This window comes from Urocampus carinirostris, chromosome 2 (assembly GCF_059441175.1).
Source record: "Urocampus carinirostris isolate Australia breed hairy pipefish chromosome 2, RoL_Ucar_1.0, whole genome shotgun sequence".
NCBI classification, from domain to species: domain Eukaryota; kingdom Metazoa; phylum Chordata; class Actinopteri; order Syngnathiformes; family Syngnathidae; genus Urocampus; species Urocampus carinirostris.
Window position 1 is genome coordinate 21228621 of NC_142350.1, and position 21212 is coordinate 21249832.

Below are 21212 nucleotides of genomic sequence, written 5' to 3' on the forward strand. Positions count from 1 at the left end.
GATTTTTTTGGGCAACCATGTTCCTGCGGACGTGCATGAAATGTCGTCCCTCTCTGACCAGACGAAGACGATGGGACTTGGTCATACTTATTTGAAAGGAATAATTTCTGTTGAAGAATTAACTGCCTATTTGTTCCTACTTATCCATAACTTGCAACTCTTACCACACTGCTTCACGAATGCCTACTTACGTATTGTCCCACCTACACACACTTATTCACCGGAAACGGGAAGCTACACCAGGAAGTTGAGCTTCCTCGACATGTGGACAAAAATCTGATCAAAGCCACTCCTGCCATCTTACGCTGATTCATCTTACTGACATTATTACCAGTGGCTTGATACTTACCGATGAGCAGCACCAAACTCTTTATAATAGTTTTTTTTTTAATAAAACAAGAAAAATATTGCTTCTGAAAACATATTTATGCATTATGGAACTGAATGTGTTAGGAAAGGTTAAATCAGACCCTTGATATTTTTTTACAATGTGAAAATTCCATGAAGGAAAAAACCAAAAAAATACATAAGCAGAGATCTGGTTTTTTGACTTGACTGCCACAATACTGTTATAGAGTAGTAGTCATGCTTTATTGCTTTTAACAGAATTACCTAATTATTTGGTCATTTTAAAAGATTGACCAAATACTTGGGGTTTGATTTGTACACGATGACCCAATTTCTGGACTACACAGTTTCAGGGGTTTTATTTTCAAACAAAACTTTTAGGGCTGGTATTTGAAATCATTTAAACATATTTTTCAACATGAACCAATTTGGCAAACAACCCAAATTTTGCAGTTTCTTCTAAACAAATGTATTTATTTATGCCTAACAACCCATAAATGAACCCAAATGATCTCATTCTCATTAGCCGTACCGCTCATCCTCATTAGGGTCGCGGCGGGGCTGGAGCCCATCCCAGCCATCTCTGGGCAGTGGGCAGGGGACACCCTGAACTGGTTGCCAGCCAATCGCAGGGCACACGGGGACAGACAACTCACTCGCTCATTCACACCTAGGGACAATTTGGACCGGCCAATTCACCTGAAATGCATGTTTTTGGAACGTGGGAGGAAACCGGAGTGCCCGGAGGAAACCCACGCAAGCACGGGGAGAACATACAAACTCCGCACAGGAAGTCCGGAGCTGGATTTGAACCCATGACAGGTTCCCATGACATGAACTGTGCCGCACAAGCGCTAACCACTGCGCCGCCGCGCTGCCCAACCCAAATGATGTCATTGTGTATTTTTGACCAAAATTTGGTTATTTTAAATCCAATTACTTTTAGTAGGGAGGTTCAATACCAATGCCCAATCTTTAACAATCATCATTAGCCCACACCATCGGCATTCGCACATAAAATCACCCCACTCTGGAAATAAAGGCTCATATTTTGATGACACTGATGTTTTTATAGACATTCTTTAAATTTCCTTCATTTATTTATTGTCACTTTACCAATCTTCAATTTCAGGTTACTGATAATTAATTATTCGCAAAAGGGATCAACTGTACATAAAAAAGGATAGTATTGACACAGGTAGCTAATATCCGTTTTCCGAAGATCATTTGAGAGACAGACCCAATGCAAATATAATCTAGAAATGGTCATTCATTTTGTTTTTTGTGCAATATTTTACTCAGCTTGTTTTTGCAAAAAAAATAACAAATCAGGAGGCAGGAAATAATTCTGCAAATGATCCAGCAATTATGTAGATTAGTGGCGTTTGCATGCGCTTAAGCCTGTGCATGTCTGCTCAACTTTGAACAGCAAACTTCTGATTCTCCCTGATTAATTACGGAAAAAAGAACCATTCTCTCCCGTCCTTTCTCATCAGCATTCATTGCCCGTTTCCTTCTTGCTCCCGTCGTCCCCCTCCACTTCCTGTCCTCAGCTGTCTCCTCGCGGGGACGTCAAAAAAAGCCTCGTCGGGGCGCAAACTTTTTTTAAGCAGCCCGTCGAATCAAGTGGAAGGATGAATAATCACCAGGCCAAACAGCAGGACGTTCAAAAGCAACACCGAAGGGGGTGTCCAGGGACAATATTTTCTGAAATGACATCCGTAAATTGCCAGTGAGGCCCATTGCTGCTTTATGCTGATGAAGGAAATGAATGTCTGTGAAACTGCGCCATGCCAGCCTTTTTTTTCCTTCTGTTTCTTTTTTTTTTATGTTCTTCCAGACTTTAGTTCTTCAAGGCATGTAATTTGTTTTTCTCGCCAAGGAATCAATCATGTAATCGAAGGAGAATACAGAGTTATACTTAATGAAAGGCGAAAAACACCATCAAGTCTATATGAAAGAGCCACAGCGGACCACAGAAAACAAATATGTGGAGCCGCAAAAAATAAAGTTTTATTTAAAAAAAAAAAAAATTAAACAAGTAACGATTAAATCGAATTTATAAATACAAGTTAGTAATTCAATATTTATCGTAGATATTCTTAAAGCGTCGGATAACTTTGAGAATGTATATTTCATACCCGAACCACATAATAACAACAAATGCATACATTTATTTATTAGGGCTGCAACGATTAGTTCTATAGTTATGGAATCAGTTGATTTATTTGATTTTTTTCCAATTACTCGATGAATTGGATTTTTAACACATTTTTTATTTCCTCTTCTTTATATTGACAATTTGGACCGATAGAAAACAAGTGAGGAAAACAACAGAATATTCTATAATAAAAAAAAGCTATTAAAAAAGTGTTAGTCCAGTGCAGCCTGGTAGAGGGATTGCATCCTGTGTGGCCCCTTCTCAAGGTTTCTTCATTTTATTCATGCTGATGTTTTGAGTTTTCCCTTGCCCTCATATAGGTTTTAGATCAGAGGCTGGTGTAATAATAGTCTGTAGTCTGTAGTAGTCTGTTTTCTCTGCAGCCCTCTGAGTCTTCTTGTGATTAAATGCTATACATAAAAAGATGACTTGACCTAACAATAAACACAAATATATTTACAGTTTTGCTGTACACCTGCAAATATGTAAGATACTTTTTTTTTTTTCGTAAAAACGAGGGGGCTGCCGCCAGACCAAACTGCTAAATTCATTGCACTCTTATTTGCATTGAATTAACGTGCCGAATGGCGCGTACATTGCGCAACAGACAGGCTGCATTTATGCCACAAGCCAAAAGAGGGCAAGTTGAGTTTAGGTTTTACATTTGCACTTTTGACTGATTCAGCGCCATAATGTATAAAAACATTGTCATAAGTATTGCCAAAATGTAAAAGACATTGTCTAGTGGAAAACAAAATTATATTGTGTGCACGTGTGCAATAACGCGGTCACCCCAGGGTACACAATCGCCAGGTTGACCAAAACTGTATAAAAGTTCATGCATCGTTCATGCATAAGTTCAGTGTTCTTTCAATTAAATCTACATTTTCGAGTAACGTGAAGGTTCAGCTGGAAATGCATCATTTGTTTTTTCTTTGAAATTTTCTTGGAAACACGTATTGTCAAGAAACTCAGCGATATTTAATCGTTGTTTACTAAATAATGGTAAAATCTATAGCCTAGCTATAGCTTTTTTTCTGATTGAAGATGATGGTTCAAATTTATTTTGCCTATATAGCTACAAAAACACATTTTCTGTGGGCCTTAAGAAATGAGTCAAGATGGCAAAAATTGGCTGCCACCGGCACTTCCCATTCGAAATGTCTGGCATCGAATGAGTTAACCACGAGCGCTCTGTAGTCCAGAATTTTCGGTATTTGAGAAAATCCACAATTGTTTGAAAGATCTTTGTCCTTCCTCCACTTCAGCCATCAGCTGCGGCCACCCGGGCAGCCCCATCTACGGCCGCACGGTAGGCAACGGCTTCAACCTCAACGACGTGGTGAGTTTCGTGTGCAACCGAGGCTACGAGATGGAGGGGCCGACCCGTGCCCACTGCCAAGCCAACCGCCAGTGGAGCCACCCGCCTCCAACGTGTAAAGGTGGGGAGAAAAGTTGAGTGTATTTACCCCTAACTGTACTTTGTTGACGGTATGTCAGCTGCAGATTTGGGTAGGAGAAATGGACCTGTCGGGTTTTTTTCCAAATAACACATACGTTGCTTCCGTGTGCTCGATCCCGCAGTGGTCAACTGTTCGGACCCCGGCATACCAGCGAACTCCATCCGCCAAAGCAAAATCGAGCACGGCAACTTCACTTTTGGCACGGTGGTGTTCTACGACTGCAATCCGGGCTACTACCTCTTTGGCTCGCCGGTGCTGGGTTGTCAGCCGACTGGCCAGTGGGACAAGCCTTTACCGGAGTGCATCGGTGAGAGACGTGCTATCGTGTCGCTTAGTCATTCAAAATCAGAGGAGGGCTGCGAATCTATGCTCAACCCAGGCTTTGTATGGGTGATTAAAATCCTTGAAAATGCTTGAATTTTAATGATCTGTCCTCAAGGTTTGAAATGTGCTAGAAATCAGGGCGATGTACGTGTAAGTGCTTGACATTTCTTCCATGTTTCCTGACATTAAGAAAAATCAATGAAGTCTGCTTAAAAATAACACAGACATGCCTGCTCTGATGGCTTGTCTTTGCTAGACAGTAAGCAGTTTTAGTATTATCATTTTATTGTGCTGTACTTTTTACTGTAGTTTCTGCACATTAAGGCACCCCACCCAAAAGATACTCTTTTGTGATATGTTTTTCATATATAAGGCACACCGGACTATGATTTTTCTTGCATTAAGAACATATCCAAGTCAAAACAAGAATACAGAACACAAAAGGGAAATGTGAAAAACAAACCTGCAATTATGCTGAGTCAAGTAATTGATGTTTATTTGTATAGTCCTTAATCACTAGAAGTCATAAAGGGATACAGGCTACTATTACACCATCCCCTGATCTAAAACCTTCATGAGGGCGAAGAAAAGCCTGCGGATTTATTGTTGGCTTTTGGGATTATTGGTAGACCAGGTTTTTCGTGCGAAAGTCCGAGCAGGAACACATGGGGTATATTCGAGTCTGAATTGTAGGAGGATGCAAGTCCATGCAAAATGTTGATGTTACCAACAGAACCTTAAAAACACATCAAAAAGTGACAGGGAGCCAGTGCAGGTGTTCCAAAATCAAGTAGTGTTTCTTGTCCTCATTAAAAAGCCTCCGCTGCATCATTTTGTACCATCTTAATTCCTTTGATGCTAAATTTCGGGGGACCGGAGAGTATTGCATTTCAGTAATCGAAACAGACACTTATAACATATGATACCTGCATCAAATTGTGATATGAATGCTCTTTTGCATTTTATAAAAATTACTTTCACTATATAAGGTTTTATCTGCTATAAATTAAGGATGAATACTTGTAGGTCATGAATACACATTCTTCAATACAATTGATACCTGACAGACCTGCGCACTTGTTTAGGTTGGTGTTGGCCCTGGGGAAAAACTGTCTCTGAGCCTGTTAATCCTTTGCCTAAGCGACATATAGCACCTGCTAGACCCCAACAAGTCAAAAAGGTGGTGACCAGGTTTAGATGAGTCTTTTTTATGTTGTTGGCTCTGTTGCGGTATCACAAGCAAGCATAAGTATTGTGAAATAAGACAAATAATAATTTTGAGTGAGCAAAAAGACAGCACTACTTTTGTGAAAATGCAAGTGTGCTTGCTTTGAGCTTTTATTCATTTACAGTTCAATTTCTGATGACATACAATTGCAGATTAATTTTACTCAATTTAAGGCTTATTTTTCTTATTTAGCTAGAAGACGAAGTATATTTATCAAACATATATTTTTAAAACCCCAACTGCATGTGACTGAATTAAATATAATTTAGTAGAATTAATTTATTATTTATTAATTATGTTCTTTACACTTTCACTCAAAATCAACACAAGTCCATTTAGTCATAAAGAAACAAACATTCGTGCCATCTTCAAAATGTTTTCCTCCTCGTTGTGCAGCCATCTTTTTTTAAGACTACAGAGGCACCTTGGTTATTGCGGTTAAAGGAGACCAGAACTCCTGCGAAATTTTTAAATCCGCTAAGTAGCACCGCCCCTTCATAAAAGCCCCCAAGGGTCAAACTTTCTTTGAGATGACGTCCTTACAGACAAAGTATACAACCGTTACAAAAAACAACTATAGATCTACAAATAAAAACAGAGGACAAATAATAGAAGCTGAATGAAATATCTTTTTTTGTCATAATACAAAAGTACAACAAAATTTGGAGGGATTCCCCTTTCACTGTAAAAGAGCAATTTGGAGAGCAGCTGGCTAGCTGCATGCCAGCATCAGGTATCCTTGGATTTAGACAGGTCTCCGCGATGATTAAAATACAACCGTCCTGAATGTAGCTTGTTTCCCAGAAGGTGTAGCTCCAGGTCATCCATTTCATGCGTAATGGATCTGGTGTTGGTGAGATACAGGCTTGGAAGGGTGGCTTAAGTGAGTTCTTGCTTAGCCAAACCCTCGCCTCGCTATTGCCTTTACTAACGATGCCACCTCAGTCGTTTACCAGACCCAATAACAATCCGGGGAGCATATGCTGGTGATCACCATTTCATTGCGCTCTTCTGACTTTTCTTAGAGGCCAATTTAATTAATGAATTTATTTTTTAATGCCATGAGCTGCTAAAAACCAGCTAGCGCCATATGTTTCGCCTGGACCTATTGACTTGTGCACCCACTCCACTGTTTGACCGACAGAATACACCAGCCTATCACAGTCACGCACACAGACAGTCCCTAACTTGGCCCTGTGATAGCCTTTGCTGTGTGCTGTGTCAGAACACCAACTATGATACGTTGATGTCAATGACAAAAAATGCATTCCATTCTATTTAAAATCCACAGAGTAGTGAATCACTGATAACCAAAGCGCAATGTAGAGGTGTCTCTGCATCCCCAATCAGCATCTCAACAGCCTCCTCTTTTTCCCCGCAACAGTTGTCGACTGTGGCCACCCCGGCTCTCCCCCGAACGGCTTGCTGAGCGGAGATAAGTTTACGTTTGGTTCAACAGTTCGATATTCCTGTCTGGGCAGCAGGCAGCTAAAGGGGGAGTCCTCCAGGATGTGTCAGCTTAACGGGATGTGGAGCGCACCTATGCCCTTCTGCACAGGTAAGTAATCGGAAGGATTCCTACATCCACCTCGTTGCATCTATTTATGTATAAAGCGCACTAATGTATATTTTCCCTAAAAACAAACTCAACGTTTGCGTTATGCTCAAGGTTATTTACAGTACAGTACCGTATTTGTGCAACGATAAATCAGTCGCAAATTATCACTGACCAAAATTGCAAAACGTAGGACGCAACAGGAATCGAACCCAGCTTGCGCCAGTAATAGCGCAAAAAATGTACAACTAGACCAGTGTTTCTCAACTGGTATGACATCAGGACCCTCCGCCCCACCTCAAATACAATATAAAATATAAAATAACCAACAAAACCGAAACAACTTATAGTAATGATATTCCCTTTAATGCTATACAGGCTCTGTATTCATTCTACAAATATTTCCGTAGCTTCAGACATTTTAGCAGATTCTAAATGCACAGACATAAAATGAAAAAGTACAATTACTGGAATGATTTACTTTTAGAAGCGAAACCTCATGCGCTGAATCCAAACAATAAACACTGCACTATGAGTGCGTAAATCAATTTCTTCTGTAGCAGTCATTATCCACAAACTGAAAAAAGGCAAATTTAAAATTATTCTGGTTAAAAAAAATGAACTATTTATCCTGTATATTACTCTTTCACGAGATAAATACTGAATAACATGCTTTGAAGAAAATTAAAAGTACTAATTTCCACATTAGCAGTAACACTAACCTGAGTTTGGAGGAATTAATGGGAAAACTCGGCATGTCTTTCCTATTATCGCCATCTACTGTTAAGGAGTTTGACCTTCAGATATTTTTTATTATGCCAAGGCAAAGCACTGCACTAGACCACCAGTGATATACTGTAAAATACATACAAAAGGACATTAGATTTGATCTGGTTATCACACTAATTTATTCAGGGTACCATGGAAGCACGTTAGAGAATGATAAAAACCGAAAGTTTTTCTGAAACTAAAAATAGATAGCATGATGAAGAAAACAAAACTTTGGCTTATCTGATGATGAATCTTACTTTGAAGGACATTTAAGAAATAGATTGTACATTTTATTTTGGTATTGCCTTCATAGTTTACGTTGTCGATTAATGATTTTAATTGTGGCTGCACGTACTCAACAACGATCGTCACTTTCAGTTGGGCTTCAACGCATTCGGCCAGACAACCAATTTTCACAAGTTGGGCTCTACATGAAACCCCATTGTACTTTAAGTGTGGACTGTATTTTTCAATTCAAGTGGTGGAATAACAACATTCGAGTGAAAATAAAGGTACTGTATCCATTTATTTCCAAAAACACCACATTTAATGGGTGTAAAAGTACCGTAATTGCCCAATTGCAGCCTCTGTCAGCTCATTCTTGTTGCACGTGCAAGTACATTGGGGTGCGTTTGGTCTGTATTTGAAAAGGGCCTCTTCTTACATTTACTATTTTCATTCTGCACTTACAAATATAGACAACAATAATGCGGGGACGCGCATGAAGTTAGTTTCCAGGACTTACCATTACCATTCATCATACCAAACAAGGTTCCATTCCAAACAGCTTTGCTAAGAGTAAGAATAAAGTTGTAACGTTTAATCGTACTTCGGAGTATGTCTTTAATTGTCCTTTGTAGATTTTGAAAAAAGCTTGGCCTCGATTGTTGCAAAATTGTGGAACTTTGAAGGGAAGTGGCTCTTAACTAAAATTATGTATACTTTTCATCAACCACTAAAAGCTATAATTTAGCTGTACCTTATTTTCTACTTTGCATTTCTCTGGGAGAGCCTCAAATTGATTCACATGCAATCGCTAAATGGATAACGGTGGAAAAACTTTTCTTTTCTACTTTTTTATTTGTGTTGCCTGTGAAGAAAACAAAAGCACAGCCAGGTAGAAAGCATTTTTTTTTTTCAATCCATGTTTGACTCCAAATCACATCGTTGGCCTTGAAGATGAAAAATGCTATTCGGGCCCTGAAGTTTCCTCACTGTAGGTCCCTGCTTTCGTCTAATGTAATTAACAAACCCTTTCTTTCATTGGCTGGGTCTGAGTGATGACTGAGGTCAGTGATGAATGTGAAACAGAATGAATAGAATGTTCCATTCGGCCTTTTTTTGGTGGGGGGGGAGATTAAACTAATGTGGTAGAGGGAATACATCGTGAAAAATATGGCACTTGATAACAAAAATGCAAAAAAAAGCGGCAAGCCATGTTGGTGAGGTCAATATGTGAGCAGCGAGGAATGTTGTACAGCGGTAATAAAGTAACATTTATCATTTAAATTGTCCATGCGTACCGGCGTGATATATTTATGTGTACGTCCAAAAGCATGCAAGTACATTTGTCAGCCGTAATTTGCTGACCGTGCATTCCTCCAAGGACGACGTCCCACACGGTGCTTTGGTTTAAGCGTTCAAACGCACACACTCGTAATGTGCACTTGAGTGTTATGCTTTCACACAAGAAGCCATCAGGGACATACTTCAGGATTATCGCTTATATGTGCCACTTTGTGAACTGCATTTCAGTGTGATAAGTAAAAAGGGTTTCTTTTTTTTTATGTCAGGAGACACGGCCGGTTCCTGCGGTGATCCGGGCATCCCATCCCACGGATCCAGGGAGCAGACAGATTTCCGCATACGTTCTAAGGTTTTCTTCAAATGCTCAGAGGGCTACGAGCTCATCGGCTCGGCCGAAAGGATGTGCTTCCCCAATGGGACGTGGTCAGGGACGCAGCCCTTCTGTAAACGTAAGACCAGAATTATTCAAATGTATTTACCTCCCAATGCTTGGAATATATACGGTTGGCGGATCCTTTAACCGCCAGGGTCGTCAGGGCACGTATGAGGACGCAACTCTGGATAGCTTTCTCCACTGTTGACGGTTCCTGGCCTGTTTTTGGGTCATGGCAAAGTGGGCATTTGTCCATTCCTTAATGTTGTCGGCCCAGTTGTTTTTTTGTCATTCTCTCCTCCTGCCTCTTGGACTGTACTCTGAAAGTCCTGATGATCTTGTAACTTAAGTGGCCGTACCACTGAAGTTTTCGTCCGCGCACAGTTCACAACAGTTCTTTATAGGTTCCAATGTGCCCCTGATATTATGCTCTGTCACATGGGCTATTGCCTACAGGTTTCCTATAGCATCTCCAAGGTTTGAATTTTCTTTTCCAGTTTTGCTGAGAAAGTCCATGTCTCACAAGTGTAGAGTAAGGTGGAAGTAATACGCGCATACATGCATCTGATTTTTGATTTCACAATGATCTTGTCCCTCCAGATGGGTTTACATTTTTTTCAACCTGATGAACGACATCTGGCATTAGTTTGTATAGCATGGTCCTATCAAATCCCATTGCGCTCAAGAAGACAGCAACACCCTAAACAGGGCACTATAAATGTGTATTGATGCAAGAATTATGTATCAATTATGAATATTCATTATGGGCCATGCAAATAATTAAGGTAGTGTTTCCCAGTGGTAGATTGTAACGGAATAATTACATGCAGCTGAAAATCGAAGCTACACATTTCCCAACACCTATATACTTTAGGGAGAGATTCGCCTCAACAATATTTAGATATATATTGCTCAGATCTACAAATATATTTGAGATTTACTCAAGTTCTAGAAATCATATATCTCGATAAATGCACACGCAAGATAAAAAAAATGCACGTGTAAATCTCAGATACATTTTTGTACTGCAAAATACACAGTTCACGCTGGATTTCTTCTTTGGTTCGGGCGAAATTCGAAAATTGGCTTTGAAAGTCCTTAATACGTGCTTGAATTTGGGCATGAAAAACTGTCCAAAACCTTTACTCCGCACAAGGATCCTCCTTATCAGATTTGTCTGGGTGCAGTACTTTACCTGTTAACAAATTTTAAAATGAATTACCCACAACAGGCAACACATTGTATCAAAAATCAAGAAAGAGGAGAATAATCTTTGTTTGCAAGGTCGAATTGACATTTCTTTACTTTTCAGCTGTCCAATGCGGAAATCCTGGGACGCCCAGCAACGGCCGGGTGTTTCGTCTGGACGGGACAACCTTTTCACACTCAGTCATTTACTCTTGCATGGACGGCTACCTGCTCTCTGGCGCTACCACCAGGCTGTGTCTGGCTAACGGGACCTGGTCAGGAATACAGCCCAACTGTACCAGTGAGACCTTTTCTAGCTACCTACTTGAATTGGATTTATAGAGAATTTAAGGGACTTATTTTTTTACATGCTGTAGTGCTTTCCCACAAAAATGTAATACCTAAATGCCATTCTTAAGGAGATAAATTTGCATGGAAACATTTAGGTCTAGAAATTGCTGATCAAATTACATTGATTGTGTTTCATTTGAAAAAACTTGAAATGGTGTGGACTGGTGTTTCGCCATCTCTTTTAATTGATTTATCATAGGATCGGATATATAGTTTTAACCAGTTACCCTTCCAAAGCATAGTTCAATGAGGAGCTTAAAGGTGCAGTCCACAACATGAAATTTTGGGCTCTCTGCTGCCATCTCCTGGCTTACTGGTATGATTGTAGCTGCAGTCAGCTCATTTCTCAATTTTTAATAACCTCTTGTGTTTCATCTTTTTGGGGGTTTGGGTTGGTGTTTGGACTGTATTTGAAACAGGCCTTTTGCTAATTTTACAATTTTCAGGCATCACTAACAAAAAAAACCACGGACAAGCACAAAATCGATCTCCCCCCTTCCTCCCCCCTTTATTGCTTCCTAATGAGTTGAACGTCCCTGAAGAGCGGTGCTTAAAGTAAGATAAAAACAGATAGGTGTGTTGGAGAACAAATAATAAAGGCTATTTGAACTCAGCGGAGCATTGTTAACATATACTTAAGAGAGAAAATAGAGAAATTATCGTCGAACAAGAAAAACAATCATTAAAATTTAAAAAATGACCTGTGATTGGACATTTCTTACATAGGTAGAAGGACATAGGTAGAAGGGAAGGAAGCCAATGCACTAATTTTGTATTGTTTCTACTTTTAGGTTATGATGTAGAGTAAACTTGATAATTCTATAAAACTTGGCAAAAGTATTGATTTGTTTTATCTTTATTGTCATTGATAACAACATAGTAAATCGGATGCAACGAGTCTAGACATGGCACTTCAGGGTAAGCACATAATAAAGACTTTGAAGATAAAAAAATATAAAAATACTATCACGATAAAAAGCAGATACAAATATTTACAAGGCAGTGCTTGGATCAATTTGCAATTTTTGTGAATGAAATGGAATAGTGTTTCGTTACAATAGTGCATTGAAAATATGTGAAATAACCTTTAGCAGCAACAACAAAAGAAAAAAAAACATAAATAAGTTTTGTGTGGTTATTTAAGGTGGTGATGGCCCTAAAAGTATGGCCTAATGGCAGGAGAGTCTAATCTATTCAATTAAACAACCAAAAATAAGCTCTGATATAAACTCTAACTTGAATTGGCATACAGTACAGTTTTTATTTTTGTTTGCATAAATAGATGTTTAGTGAAGTTGAGGACTCACAGCCTTTGATAGGACAAAAGCGTCCCGACACCCGACGTACAAACACAAGATGACAGGACATCTATTAATAGTCATGTATGCATCCAGTGGTGGCTTTAGGGGAATTTAAAATACCTATTAGGCTATGAAGGACAGGACTTTATAGGTACAGTCAAGGGAATGTTAATGCGATTCGGCAGAGAGACCCGATACAACCCCGGCCCCTCCCAGGTATCGCTTGACTTCCAGCCACTAAAAGAAATTACTTTCATGCTAATTCAGGCGGGGGCAATGGACAAGGCCCTAACCCTTCTCCTAAACTTAACCGTAACCCTGATCTTTTCTCTCCCAAGTGATAAACTGCGGCGATCCCGGGGTTCCGGCCAATGGCCTCCGCTATGGTGAGGATTTCGCCATCGGCCAGAACGTAACCTTCCAGTGCCAACCTGGATACAGGATGGAGGATGACGGCTCGCCCGTCAGGATGTGCACGCACAATGGGACGTGGAGCGGGAATATGCCTATTTGCACAGGTAAAAAAAAGGAAACGAAATCAAATCATTAACGGTATTTGTAAAGCACTTTTCAGCCAATGAAATGCTACTCAAAGTGGAAGGCCGAGGAACACTGATAGGGATGGCAGGAAAGGATTTTCAGCCGTTTATTCAGACCCTAATCCTTTTACACGAGGAAACACTAAAATAAGAAAAATCTGAAATAGAAAGTAAGATGTGTAAGACGTGAAATGAATCAAACTAAATAACATTTTTGGTTGGTATGTCCCTTTTTGGCCAAGCTGGCGAGTCAGCAAAACAACAAAATCATCATACTGTGCAAAGTCGTACAAATGTGTATGGAAGTCGAAGCTCGATTAATCAGGGATAAGGCAAGGAAAATTAAAGTAATGAATATAAATATAAATGCAAAATCGATAAAAATTGTCTTAAAAATGATCTTATTTTTTAGATAAAAGATTTTTTAAATATCTTATTTAAAAAATCTCGCGGGCACCATTGTGTGATCGCTGGTACCCTGTTTTTGTTGTCTCACTCACTTTTAATTAATTGGTTCGTTAATATCAGTGTTTTCTTGTTTGTAGCTGTGCTTATTTGTTTTCTGAGCAGATTTTGTCCGAGTTGACCTTTTGTTTTAGAAAAAAATACTACTACAGAAGTATTTCAAAATGCTACAAAATTGCTACAAACTAAATATCATAAATATATGTACGTCATTTGTTTAAAAAAATAAAAATAAATATATATATATATATATATATATATATATATATATATATATATATATATATATATATATATATGCCATTTTCGACTATTTCTATTATCCATTTTAGTTGACCAAGTATTGCAGCCCTAGTTTACTGTATTTAATATAAGTATCAGTATTAGCCTGGAAGCAAAGGAAATTATACCAAAAATATCTATTCACACATATTTTGCAATTGCGAGTCCATCGATGTCTCTTCGACTCTTTCTAGCGGTGACGTGCCTCACTCCCCCCTCCGTCAGCAACGGGGTTCTTCAAGGCTCTGACTTTGAATGGGGCAGCAGCGTTAGCTACAGCTGCTCGGCAGGCTACGAACTGTCCTTCCCGGCCGTTCTCACCTGTGTGGCCAACGGAAGCTGGAGCGGGATGCTGCCTCAATGCTTACGTAAGACTGCCAAATCCCCACAATGCAGTTGAGCGATTAATTTTCGATTGGTTCTGTACAGCCAAGTTCTGCGGTGACCCGGGCACCCCCGCGGGCGGTTCCAGAGAGGGCCGGAGTTTCATCTACCAGTCAGAAGTGACCTTCTCCTGCTCCCCGCCTTTCCTTTTAGTTGGAACAGTAACCAGGCTCTGCCAAAGTGACGGCAGCTGGGGGGGTACACAACCCCGCTGTATAGGTAATAATTTTGGATTTGTTTCTGTGTCTTCCGGAGTATAAGGCCCATCAAATTCAGACAATGTTAGAAGCTCTCGTGTGTAAGCGTACATATTATTGCATATATTAACCGCTAACTCAAATTGCACAAGATTGCTTGCAATGGGATTCAAACATGACTAGTGGCTGTGAGAGCGCCCACACATGACCACTTTCCCACCAGTGGTACAGATGACAAACAAAAGGGCATTAGATATTTTGCAAAGCCTTTCTCAGAAAAGAAAGAAATTAGAAAAAAAAAAGAGAGTAAAACAAGGAAGGAAATAGAAGGAAAGATAAAAGTAAGAAAAAAGGAAAAGAAGAAGAAAAACTGAGCGTAAAAAAGTAGAAAAGAAAAAAAAGAAACAGAACAAGTAAATAAAAAATAAGGAAAAACAGAAAAAGTATTAAAAAAACGACAGAAAAAAGAAAATAATTAAGAAAATATAACTTAAAAAAGCTAAATGAAGAAAAAAAAATAAGAAAGAAGAATAATGCAAAAAAAGGGCAAAATAAGAAAAGGGTGAAAAGGGTTAACACATATTTGACACAAACACAGCTTCTATAGTTGTAGATTTGACTTAGATGCAAAAAGATCTGCATGAAGAAAAATTCAGATTCCTTGTACTCTGTACCAGAGACAGCGCTAGCGAAACTGTATTCAGTTGTACCTTGTCAGTGGATACAATTATACCCATGTATTATTATCTGGTTGGATTATGGGTTGTATGTGACAATATGGGTGATGAAGAATTATTCAACATATGGAGAAGGTTGTCTGTAATTGCCTGCATTTATTGATTCACGGAGTCCATTTAGTAACGACAGTTGAGTTCCTAAATATTATTAATACCGCGTTACAGTATTTGTCACCAAGGGAAGTAAACATGTTCCCTTATAACGTATTAGTCCCAGCACTACTCAGGGTATGTTAGATTTTTACTTTTTGATGCGTGTGAGGTATAAATGCAATGTTGCATGTATGATATCTTAAGGCTGAATGTCGACCCCCGCCCCTCTCCTTTTTTTCTTTTTCTTTTGACTCTGTGGCAAAGCTTTGCTGCCCCCTGCTGCCGCACCAGCACAGGGCAACCCTTGTTGCCATGACAACAGCCGGCCTGCAAAAAGTCATCAGGGCATTCATGTTTGCCGAATATTCTTTGCAGAACCAACCAAGACGAGCTGTGACAACCCGGGGACGCCCAGATACGGATCCCTCAACCGCACCTTTGGGTTCAAGGTGAGAAGGAAGATCCTTTTGCGGAGATTATCAATAGATATGATGACTCAGATGCAGTAAATGAGTAATTTCTCGCTCTCCATCAGGTGGGCAGTGTGGTGTCCTTCCAGTGCCAGCCAGGTCACTTGATCCAAGGCTCCTCCTCCAGAACATGCCAACCGGACCTCAGATGGAGCGGGACACAACCAGAGTGCATACGTAAGAATCCCGTCCTCACGTGCCCTTTGTCGTTTTTCTTTTCTTTTTTGAAGTTTTTCTCCTCGCCCACAGCACACGCGTGCAAGCAGCCCGAAAGCGCTCTCCACGTTGACGTTGTCGGCATGGACCTGGCGGGTTTCGGCTACACGCTGGTGTACAGCTGCCAGCCCGGCTACTTTCTTGCCGGGGGTTCCGAGCACAGGGTCTGCAAGAGCGATGGCACCTGGACCGGCAAAATGCCAATATGTCGCGGTAAAACAATACATACATACAAATATAATGTAGGGAATTTCGGAGTCAATACATTATTTCAATTAATACTCGATTGACAAATTAAACTAAAGAGGTAAGGTGAATATTTTAAACTCGTCTCGCCTGAGCCTGTTTCTTGATCATTTCCTCAGGAAAACTGATTAAACCCTTTTAATTAATCGGACAGTTGGCTACACAACCATTTAAAGCGAATTATATTTTTAGTTAAGCATACTTTATTTAAAACACACACACACTCCAGTTTAAGGTCTTTGGTTTACTAATAATCTACAGAAGAAATTTGAATAAAACACAACACTAAAATATGAATTACAAAAAGATAGATATAAAAACATGTGGGGATTATGGCTGGCACCATCAGGGTAGAAAAACAATGTTGTTGCGTTTATTTTCCTGTAGATAGAACTTTAGGCAACTGGGCATGGAAATTTGACATAATTCCCAATTAATCACTACAAACAATATATGTAACCATCGGAATTAACTTTGTTTTGCATGCAATGATTTGATGTTGGTTGAGGTCGGTTTTATACAATCTTTGGGCGGGAAATGTTGTGTGAATACTAAAGTTTGGAGACCTGGTCAGGGCCTGGGTCAATGTATTCTCTGTCAGACTGAGCTTTGGTTGGTTGCTGGCGGCTGGTAGGTCCTTTCTTTGTCCCGGGTGGCACTTTCTGAGAGCATGTGTTAGCATCTCTACACTAACCTTTGTCAAAACAGATGAGTTTGCAGGTTAGGCCTTTTTTCGGTCGCTGTATCAATCAGAACTGGCTCCATGTGGGGACCGGTCAAGTGTAGAGTAAATTGCTTTAAATTATTTTTAGTTAATTCGGAATCGAATTCAGTGATTACTGAATTGGCTCACGGTTTTCCAACCAAATTAATGACACATAGACTCATATTGTCTCCAGCATTTATCATGAAGGAAGCAATTTTAGCTTGAATCGATTTTTCAGTTCATTGATATGGTTAATGATTGATCAGTCCAGAAGGAAAATAGTAGAGACAGAAAATTAAATAATGCACATTTTTGATACTAACAAATTACATTTATATACTTGACAAAGGATAATTTAATCACAGCATATTGTTGACACAAGCCCTCGCAGTCTTAGCAGACAGAAATGTGGGAAGAAATGATTGATCCATAAACCCGGTTAAAACAATTTGTTTTTTAGAAGACTGCAATTTTTATTATAGCATGCCAGAAATAGTATTATTTGCCCTTGCACCAAAAACATTTAGTCATGAAATGTTTTCTTGGACAGCACGGCGGTGCATTGGTTAGCGCGTGTGCGGCACAGTTCTAAGGTCTTGGGAACCTCCTGTGTGGGTTTAAATCCAGCTACCAGACTTACTGTGCGGAGTTTGTATGTTCTCTCCGTGCTTGCGTGGGTTTCCTCCGGGCACTCCGGTCCTCCCACATTCCAAAGACATGCATTTCAGGTGGATTGGCCGGTCCAAATTGTCCCTAGGTGTGAATGAGCACGTGAGTTGTCTGTCCCTGTGTGCCCTGCGATTGGCTGGCAACCAGTTCAGGGTGTCCCCTGCCCACTGCCCGATGATTGCTGGGATGGGCTCCAGCACCCCCGCGACCCTACTGAGGATAAGCGGTGCAGCTAATGAGATGAGATGTTTTCTTGGTTGACCTCATGGGAACCAAAAGGTATCTTGTTGGAAGAGTTTTTCGAGAATGGTAGTCGCCAAGAACACAATACAATTCGATCAATTCAAATCATTTTATTGAAGCTATCATGGGATTCAATGCACATATTATGACACAATTTCACCATTTTTTGACATTGCAAACAGTTAATATTCCAATGATATGATGTTTTTTCATATCCTGTGGGGTACAGCTGAGGGGTGTGATACAGGGGGAGCAGGATAGAGGGGGTGATTCATGTCTTTGTGCCACTCCCCCCCCCTCCAAAACGGAACGCTGTCAAAGGTTGATATACATTACACCTGTATAATGTAATCTGTGATTTGTCTTTTCTCCCTAAAGGCTCAAGAAGTAATTAATAGTAATCATGCAAACAGCAGGATTCAAATATTTTGTCCTTCTGCATCAATGGGACGATAAGCCCACTTCTGGCCTGCTGTCATATTTTGTCCCCATTTTCACATCATGCATATTCATGAAAATTTGTATGCTGGCAGCTGGAGAGAAGAAGAAAGCCGCGAAACCGGCAACGGGAACCCCGAGCCCCAAACTCAACGGTGAGTGTGTGTGAACGTGCTCTGTTTGTGCTAATAATTGTTAAAAGGTCACTGTTTTGGCGGCCAGCTAAACACTTTTAAATGTGAAGTCGCAGCGGAAACAAATGTTTCCGTTTAGCGCCAACTGCCAGCGACGTCCGCCGCATAATAACCAGCTACAAACATCTGCTTTAGATCACGTAGACCTCAGTAGTTTATGCAGTCTTGTATGACCCCAATCAGATATTTCAATCCCAAATAGGTTATGCCACGTTTTATAGATCAATTTATACTCAGATCAACTTTCTTTATAGAGCAACAAGCATAATGAGCCCGGGGTTACTTAGGCGAGGTTATGACCGTGGTTTGTTGGAAAAAGCATCAGGAAGCCACTTGGGAGCGCCAAAGAGCCGCATATACAGCTCCAGAGCCACTTGTACTTGACCACTAGACCACCAGTAATAGATATAAACTCAAAGTCCGGTTCATCATCAGATACACCAAATATTTGATACCCTTGTTGTGCTTTTTTACATTTATTTCTATATATCAGGACGACTTTTTGTTTATTACATTCTCTAACATTTGTTTCTGGCATCGTGAGTAAAAAATGCTGTGTTTTAATTGCATGCGCCTTATTGTCCAGTGTGCCTTATATTAGAAAAATATAGGACACAAGATTATTTTTAGGGCCGCCTTATAGTGCGGAAAATTTGATACTTACTACGAGGACTAAAAATCCAGATTTTTTTTTTTATTTTTTTTTTTTTTAGAAACGTCAGTAATGGTTGTAGCGAAATTAATCTTTGCCCTTTTTTGACTTTTTGGCACTTGTGGCAAAAAAATCAAATGTTTTTTTAAATGTCGTTTCCCATTTGTCCAGTGCCGGATGACGTGTTTTCCCCCAACTACATCTGGAAGGGTTCCTACAATTACCGGGGCCGCAAGCAGCCCATGACACTGAGCATCACCAACTTCAATGCCAGCACGGGAAGGGTCAACGTCACGCTGAGCAACGGCAACATGGAGCTGCTGCTATCAGGCACGTGCCGCTTCTTTTTCTCTCGGCCACGCCAGAGTCGATGAAAATTCGTCAAATGTCTTTTGTCGGTTTTCCTGTAGGCCTTTATAAGACCTCAGAAGCCCGTCTGCTGTTGCTGATGTACCACGTTAACCACGTGCAGCAGGGAAGTCATTCGAAAGACGCTGCCGTTTCTCCAGCCAAGATCATCGAAGACTCGTGGACCATGGACGGATTTGTAAGCGTCCAATCCTGCGCTAGGAATAGCATGACATTTTTAGAGAAGGTGTAGCCAAACTATGGCCTTCGGGCTGTGTCAGGAGGATTTAATCCGGCCTGTGTGACAATGCTGATGGTAGGAAAAAAAGGGAAAAAAATGAACGGCTTCTCGTCAAAACAAGGAACAGCGCAAAATAAACAACATCAATCATTAATTCACAAAAGAAAACAGTCAATTATTTGCACAAACCTTACTATACAATACAATAATATACCATATAAATATGTGCCCAAAGGGAAGTTAAAACCAAAGCAATTAAGTGCCTACCCATATTCCATATTTTTTTCTCGCAGGAAAGACTTTCGAACTGAAAACAAGAACAATACTTTCCCCTGCAAAAGGAAAATGAGAAAACACATGATTTATATTTTAAATTTACAGTACATTCGGTGGAGGTGAATTTTCCTAAGTGCACCTATGAATTAACTCTAATGTAAATCCACTGCGCCCAGCGACTGGCTGGCAACCAGTTCAGGGGGTTCCTGCCCACTGCTCGAAGATAACTGAGATGGGCTCCAGCACCCCCTGCAACCCGACTGAGGATAAGCGGTGCAGATAATGAATAAATGAATGAATAAATTTACTAGATAATAGTACTGCTCGTGACTTCTATAGCATACAATACCCAAATAAACTCATTATACATTAGACTTCTTTAGTATATTTATCCAAAATACGTGTAGTGTATGATTTTTTTTTTTAACCTAATATAAATAATGACATTTTTAGGTCATCATCTAAGTACCACGCCATTCCAAACCACCCACTGTAGCTGTATATTCTGACTAGCATGTATCCACTAGGGAACATTTGATTATTCTCTCCACACCAACAAAACTATCAAAACGGTGATGTGGTTTCAGTCAGGCCTTGCAGAGCAGACACATGTTTCAGGTCTCCCCACAATACACATAGCATCATTGAACAGAGACGTTTTCTTTAGACCGTGCTAGGAAAGTGTACTTTACATGAGAGACGTTTTCGCCATGGCTTAAAGCTGTGCCAGGTAATGTGTACGTTGTATTTGTGCTTTTTAATTTTGTTTGTTTTAATTGTGTGGGTTTTTTTTTGTCAAGTTGGTCTTAAATTTGATTTCAGGAGCATTGAAAAAGTCCTTAACAGTCTTGAATTTAAAAACCGATTTATGTTATCTATGTTTTCCATTTATTGCTGAGGTATCCGATTTAAGACTCTTTTGGCATATACAAAAAAATAAATACATCATTTAGCTGTTGTTTTTTTTTTTTCTTCTCCGGCCCGGCCCCTGTGCATATGTTTTTCAAACTGATGACTCAGAGTTTTCCCACCCCTGTTTTCGAGTAAAAATACCTCAAGTCAGGATTGTGAATGTTGTGATTCTCTTGTCAGGTGTCGGCTGAACCTGACGGTTCCAGTTACGTGTTCCAGGGCTTCATCCAGGGAAAAGACTACGGACAGTTCGGGCTCCAGCGACTCGGTATTTGCTCTTTCTGGTGCCGATACCGATGGAAAGAAAGCTGACG

The 21212-nt window shown here is 40.0% G+C and overlaps 1 protein-coding gene across 2 annotated transcripts in view; it reads left to right on the forward strand.

Annotated features, from left to right (window-relative positions):
• Positions 1 to 21212, forward strand: part of csmd3b (CUB and Sushi multiple domains 3b) — a 493867-nt gene that overhangs the window by 464402 nt on the left and 8253 nt on the right. The window contains exons 56-70 of one of the 2 annotated variants that reach the window (XM_088329348.1): positions 3778 to 3963; positions 4094 to 4279; positions 6909 to 7082; positions 9644 to 9826; positions 11063 to 11239; positions 12929 to 13108; positions 14071 to 14244; positions 14306 to 14479; positions 15663 to 15736; positions 15823 to 15934; positions 16007 to 16186; positions 18371 to 18430; positions 19293 to 19451; positions 19532 to 19668; positions 21079 to 21166. In XM_088329348.1, the coding sequence (XP_088185474.1) occupies positions 3778 to 3963; positions 4094 to 4279; positions 6909 to 7082; positions 9644 to 9826; positions 11063 to 11239; positions 12929 to 13108; positions 14071 to 14244; positions 14306 to 14479; positions 15663 to 15736; positions 15823 to 15934; positions 16007 to 16186; positions 18371 to 18430; positions 19293 to 19451; positions 19532 to 19668; positions 21079 to 21166 (2244 nt within the window). The remainder of the gene's footprint in view (positions 1 to 3777; positions 3964 to 4093; positions 4280 to 6908; positions 7083 to 9643; positions 9827 to 11062; positions 11240 to 12928; positions 13109 to 14070; positions 14245 to 14305; positions 14480 to 15662; positions 15737 to 15822; positions 15935 to 16006; positions 16187 to 18370; positions 18431 to 19292; positions 19452 to 19531; positions 19669 to 21078; positions 21167 to 21212) is intronic. The other variant, XM_088329349.1, reaches the window with a different exon arrangement.